The sequence below is a fragment of the Rhinopithecus roxellana genome, chromosome 5, assembly GCF_007565055.1.
Source record: "Rhinopithecus roxellana isolate Shanxi Qingling chromosome 5, ASM756505v1, whole genome shotgun sequence".
In the NCBI taxonomy this organism is placed as follows: domain Eukaryota; kingdom Metazoa; phylum Chordata; class Mammalia; order Primates; family Cercopithecidae; genus Rhinopithecus; species Rhinopithecus roxellana.
Window position 1 is genome coordinate 166,955,192 of NC_044553.1, and position 6,747 is coordinate 166,961,938.

At 40.9% G+C, this 6,747-nt stretch overlaps 1 protein-coding gene across 8 annotated transcripts in view; it reads left to right on the forward strand.

Moving 5' to 3' along the window:
• MYO9A (myosin IXA) overlaps positions 1-5,360 on the forward strand; it is a 300,731-nt gene extending 295,371 nt beyond the window's left edge. For all 8 annotated transcript variants that reach the window (XM_030930260.1, XM_030930262.1, XM_030930261.1 and 5 more), the window contains one exon: positions 671-5,360. In XM_030930260.1, coding sequence (XP_030786120.1) covers positions 671-1,134 — 464 coding nt within the window. In that variant the 3' untranslated portion in view covers positions 1,135-5,360. The remainder of the gene's footprint in view (positions 1-670) is intronic.
• The last annotated feature ends 1,387 nt before the right edge of the window (positions 5,361-6,747 follow it).

Consider the following 6,747-nt stretch of genomic DNA (forward strand, 5'->3'; position numbering starts at 1 on the left):
GTTTGGCATACAGGTCCTTATCATTATCTGGATGGGGATAAGAAATGTAATTGTCTTTGCTACTTAGATTCCTGACTTCCATGGAAGGTCTTTTTTTTCCTGTTGTTTTTGTAAAGCTTCCATATACATTGTTTATCAAACCAACTCTTCAATGTGATTGAGTTTTGTGGGGTTTTTTTTTTGTTTTTTGTGTTTTTTTTGGTAATTTAATGTTTTATCCTGTACTTACACAGAGAAAAGCCAATAATCACAATATATGTTGTCTTACTGATCCATGACCCATTTTCTGAGGGTGGCAGGAATTGTGCCCTACTGTGAGGTGGGACTATATACATATACAAAGGAGGTGTTTAACTGGGTGGCATGTCTCAGGGAGACGTAGAACTTACCTACATATCCTGGCAGTTTTTGATGTGATAGTGACTGTTCTAGGTCTCCACTGGTGGCATGGTCAAACACCAGATTTCCCTGGGGATGATTCTGAACTGCTATATAGAGAAATGGATGGTGAGCTCTCTTTGACTATGACTGTGCCCATAGTAAGTCAGCCTGGACCCTCCAAATCTTATCCCACCCAATTTCATGTGTGAACAGTGACACCTATTCATTACATGATGATTTGCTTTATAGGGCACTGCCATTTACATCTTTGGTCTCTTTTTTGCATCAGAGAGAAGCTTAGCCCTTAGCTCCCTGAAGACAGCTGGCAAGTCTGAACCTTCCAGCAAGTTACGAAAGCAGCTTAAAAAGCAGCAAGACTCTTTAGATGTAGTGGACTCTTCAGTCTCCTCTTTATGTCTGTCTAACACGGCATCGTCTCATGGGACCAGAAAACTATTTCAGATTTATTCCAAATCTCCATTCTACCGAGCTGCCTCAACTAATGAGGCCCTGGGAATGGAAGGACCATTGGGCCAAAGCAAATCCCTGGAAGACAGGCCTCAGTTCATCAGCAGAGGAACCTTCAACCCAGAAAAGGGCAAACAAAAATTAAAGAATGTGAAAAACTCACCTCAGAAAACCAAAGAGACCCCAGAGGGGACAGTCATATCTGGCCGCAGAAAAACTGTGGACCCAGACTGTACCTCCAACCAACAGCTAGCACTCTTTGGAAATAATGAATTTATGGTCTGAACCAGCAGATGTGTGTCCCTCCGTGGCTACAGAGTGGTAAACACATCTCACCTTTGGGGCTGCGTTTCATCACCTCGTCCACAATAGTCCATCCTAATTGTGGTCCTGCCTCTTTTCTAAGCATATGGCTAAGACTGTATGTGCTGAATTCCTGGACCTCCTGCAGAAGCAGAAAGCCTGCTGGGGATGGTGCCAGCTGTGCCTTGGCTGCTGTATTTGAATTGAGATTTTACTAAACAAAGCCACCTAGGGCCTGGGGATTTGGGTCAATTATAGTTGCCTCTCCCCCACCCTCTTTTCCCTTCCCAAAGGTGGGTGTTAAACTAGGGGGGATATTGCTGGCCTGAGGGACCCTCTCATTTCTGACATTTGAAGAAAACACATAAATCTTTCTTAACCATGAAAGCAAAAGCCTTTGGGTTTATTTTGGGATAGTTAGGAGCTGGGGTAGAATATAATTTTTTTCCAAAAACTTATAAACAAAAAGCCTAATCCCTCTATTTTAAGATTTCTGAAAAAACACTCCATGTTATATTCTGGGGAAAGCAAAAAAAGTGATTGTTTCCATTAAGCCATCAGAGCGTGTCTCAGATATCTTGTTATATGGTGAAGAAGAGAATACCTATTTTGTTTTTTGATGATGTTTGATGTCATAATAATCAGTGCTGGTTTGACTCCTGTTTAGTTCCTGCCAAATACATTGCATGGGCTGAAGTGTCAGTAGCCATACTGTTCTCATATTTCCTGGTTCTCGGATCAGATTCTTATACTTTAATTTTTAGTTTCCCAGAGACATGGTGATCCCTAAACTTATGAAGGTTCCATCCTAAGCCACTCAGGCTTTTCTCTTTGTATAGATAAAATCGAAAACCACATATGAGCCTGTTCATCTGCTGGTGGATTCCCACCACAGACTCAAATAATGTGACCGTTTAGTTAGTTCTCCAAAAACATTCACATACCATATTGCATGAATAAGTGTTACAGAAAGCTGCCAAAAAATAAAAAGGTTTTTAATATGACCTATCTAACTTTTATCTTCCTTTTCTCAGACCATCAGTATTAAATAGATGGAAAAAAAATCAAGGACTACTTGAAGCTATTTTTGTTAATATTCTGGTTACTGAAGTTTATTGTAAATATGTATGTATAGTAGGCATATTTCTTTTTAACCTTGTGCTTCCCTCCTTCCCATGGAATTTCTTCCCACAGATTAGGGGCCACTGGACAAGGGGATGAGAGCCATTCATCCCTGGGTTGAGGGAATAGTAAGACATCATTTTCACCACTGGGTGGTCTTCATACACATGAGTTATAATAACATTTTAAGTATCTTAGCATTTGTGGGAATAGAAACATGTTTTTGCTATTTATAATATATGAAAAATGAAACATGATAGCCTTTCTCGAGATAAGTATGTGAAATGTTTATTTTTAAAGTTACTAAATGCATCTTGTCTTGCTACTACATGCACTGCTCTGAAAAAGAGCCTTTACCATCTATAACCTGTATTTTGGTTATTCTTCCTTTTCATACTTCTTTGAAGTTGTGGAAATATTAAGTCTTTTGTTAAGGCAGAGTCTCTCCTGTTACACAACACTGAACCTCATGCCACTGCCTCAGTGGTTGTTGGCCAGCCCCAGAGGTTAGACTTGGAGCATAATTCTGCGTGGCAGCTAAAGGTAGCAGGAGTCTTACCTCTCCCTGCTTTGGGTTCAGAATTGAGCCAGAGAAAGGAAGCTTTTAAAATCTCCAGAATAATGATGGTTAATGAGCAAATGTTATGCTTTATATCCCACAGACATCTGCCATCTTGTTCGTCTTGTCCTGAGGAGTAATAAATGTTAAGCTTTTAAAAATTGAATTTCAGAGATTCTCCTAGAGGACAGAGGAAAACCCCTCAGCATGGTGTGTCATAGTGGGATTGCTGGTTCCCTAGCCCCATGCCAGGTTGCACAGTCTGTGTTTCAGTGTTCTTGGGGGAGTAGTGTGCTGCTGGGCATTAATTGTTACTCTGCACTTGCTCCAGAATGTTGGTTAAATCCTGTATAAAAAAAAAGAGATTGCCCTTATCAGATAATTTCCTGTGGCCCAGAGGAATGGCCAGGAGAACACATGTTGGCACATGTTCTTCCTTCTAAATCTTTGTGGGATTTTTTTGGTAAAATAAGTTTTTGGCAGTTAAAAAATAACTGATGTAGGTCACTTTATAGGAACTAGGTGATGGATGTTAAGAGACTTTATAATTTTTCTCAGGGACCTGAAACTCCAATTTGGGTAAAATTCAATAAAAAAAAAAAAAGAAAGAAAAAACTTGTTTTTTTCAGTTGCTAGATTTATGTGGATTTCTAGTCATTTAATCTGCCAGGATTGGGGTGGGTGGATGAGGAGGAGAGATCCACAAAATTGTAAAAGTGGAGAGCAGTGTGGGGCCCTCCCTTTGAGGGAAAGCCATTGTTTACATAGGGTAATAGGCCTTGTTGGCCTGATCAAGAGATGAAGCCATAACTCTTAAAAACCTTCAGAACCAAATGCTGTGTCTGCATCCATCTGTTCTCACTGGCCCTCTGCATGGTAAAGTTATGTCACTACAAAGTGATGCCGCGTTACAATCATTTATGAAACTGTTAGCCCTTCGTATGTATCACACTTGTGGTTCCGTAGTGCTTCTCCTTTGCTTGTTTGCTTTGATCTGCATGGCGGCAGTGGGGCAGCTCCACATTTGGAGCCCATACTCCAAAATGCAGAGCACTCTACTTTCAGCACACATTCCCAGCCCCAAACAAAACCTGATTTTTCAACTCTGCCCATTAAAGTGAATGTATCCCTGTAATTTAGTATGTACTTATTATGGAAAATGTAACAAAAGCAGAGAAGTGTGATTTCATTCTGTATCACAAATTGAAGCAAATTAACAGCAAATCCAGCAGGATTCAGGGAGGCTTAGTTTACAACGTATTTTGTACCTCCTGCCATTTAAATTATTTTGCCACTCTGGGCTTCTGAAAACACAAAGGGAGATACAGCCCTCCAACTATGAGCCTTGCAGAGAGAGACAAAAGGGCCAGAGGTCCTGGGATGGAATACTAGAGCCCCCATCTTCTTATGCTTTGGAAACCTGCCAGAGCGCTTATCCTGCTGGAAGATTAATGAAGACTCCGTTCTGTGTTTCATAATGGTAGAGTTGTTTTCACCATCAAAAACAGAGGGTCACAAAAACAGAGGGTCAGAAGTGTGCTGAAAAGATGTGGTCCAGCAGGGTTCTATAGTCCCACCTCAGTGCCTGTGGGCTGTGTTTTTAACTGTAACAAGCACTTTGGTAAACTAGAAAGAAGAAAGGATTCTCAGGATGTGTTCAAAGCTAAGAGAGTTTTCATTTTAAAAAGAAACATACTCTATGGCTTTCCTCATCCTCCTCTCTTTTTTCTTCTTGGTGGGAAGCTGGATGTGGGACATGCATCATTCTCTATGGACAAATGTGTTAAGTCCACCCATACTCTTGTGACAACTCCCCAGCACTGTCCCCCAATACCATGCTGGCCTTGGTAGTAAAACTCCTTGGTATCTGTGGGAGTCCTCTTTTTCTGTGCCCTAGACTACTTTTAACCACTTTTCTCTGGAATGACTCCCACATTTGATTGGGTATTGAAAGGGTAATAGCAAAATGATGATTGTGGAGATGGATCTGTTAGGTCTCATATTGGTCCCCTGGTTGAAACTTTTTTCAAAAAAGCCCCCACAATGGGCCTGTCACCTTGCTAGTCATCCATTGTTAATGCCTATTTATCAGCCCTCTGAGGTCACATAAAAGTTGCACCTTTTGAACCACAAGTATTTGTATTTACTATGGGAAAGGTGTGGACTACAGATTAGTATTATATTTAATGGATTTTAAGTAATTTATAAGTATGCTGAGTGTAAATTTTTAAAGAACTGTATTATAAAAGGACATATCCTGTGAAATATAACATTTTACTGTTTAATAGAATAATTCTATAAGAAGAATGATTTGTCTCACCCACGGAACTGGTTACATTCCGGATGCAATCAACAGGCACTTTGTAATTTCCTTTTTGTTTTTTTTCTTTGCGGGGGATTGATACAAGACATCATCTGTATAAAGTGCAGTTTGTGTCACTCAAAATATGCACTGTATGGCTACACAAAAGCAGCTTGATGAACAAATCACCCTATGGCTCATTAAAGAACAAAGCTTCCAGAAGCAGCAACATGTGTGGTTTGTTTTCCAACCATCCTGGCTCCCACTCCAACTATTCCAACCCAACTCCAAGAAACAGCAGTGACTTCTTAGTTACACTGATGTGTTGTCAGGAAAGGACTCAACCCACAGTTGACAAAACACAGAGGTGGTAGTCACTGGAACTCAACTGAATTCAAGTAAAGGTGTGATTCGAGGTATTTTTTCTGTAGTGGATGCAGGCTGCTGGCTGTCAAGACTTCATTTAATCGGTTTAAGGCTAGAAGGGCAGGAAAAGCGGTAAATCTGCATTTAGGATCCTCCCCTAAATTGGCCACTTGAAGAAGTAGCAAGGTTGCTAATACAGGGCTCAAGGGTTCTCACTGAAAAGCAAAGCAACACATGGCAATAGAAACAGAAATTTTAACTCAGTTGGTCATTTTTGTTCTGCCACCAACTTGACTGCATGACTGGGAAAGGCATTCACTCTCTCTGAATGTTAGTTTTCTTATCTGGAAGTCAGTTCTCTTTCCCAAACTCCCATATTTGGAGAACTCCTACTGACCCACAGGTTTTACTGTAAAAGGCAGTGGTCCTGGGAAGTTTGCTCTGACCCGTGAATTGGGTTAGAGGTCTGTGTTCTCAACAGCTGTCAGTATTCACGGTGTCAAACACTTGCCTGTCTTGCTGACTCTTAGATCCCAGCACCTAACAAAAGGTGCTGGGCAGATATTGGATGAGAGGATCGATTAGGATCAGTGGTTCCAAAATGCCAAATCAGGTCTAAGGTTACATGGGGAAAAAAAGTAGTGATTTTTTTTCCCTAATGCCAAATGTATTCAATTTTTTAAATTCTGGGGTCATTCTTCTCACTTCATTTTACATTAAATTTACATTTACATTTTGGCATTAAATTTATATTGAAATATGAATAGTGAGTGTTGTTTAAAATTCCCTTAGTTGCCCATATAAAACCTACAAATACCATTTTTATTTATTTTTATTTTTTTGAGACGGAGTCTCACTCTGTCACCCAGGCTGGAATGCAGTGGCACAATCTCGGCTCACCGCAACTCCCACCTCCCAGGTTCAAGTGATTCTCCTGCCTCAGCCTCCCAAGTAGCTGGGACTACAGGTGCCTGCCACCATGCCTGGCTAATTTTTGTATTTTTAGTAGAGACAGTGTTTCACCATGTTGGCCAGGCTAGTCTCGGACTCCCAACCTCAGGTGATCTGCCCGCCTTGGCCTCCCAAAGTGCTGGGATTGCAGGTGTGAGCCACCACGCCCAGCCGAAATACCATTCTTAAAACTTGCCCCTGAGATTACTGAGTCAACAACTATTGTGATTAGGAAGACCTGAGAACAGAAAGGTACATAAGGAGAGGCAAGTTACACAGTGACCAGAGCTTTGGT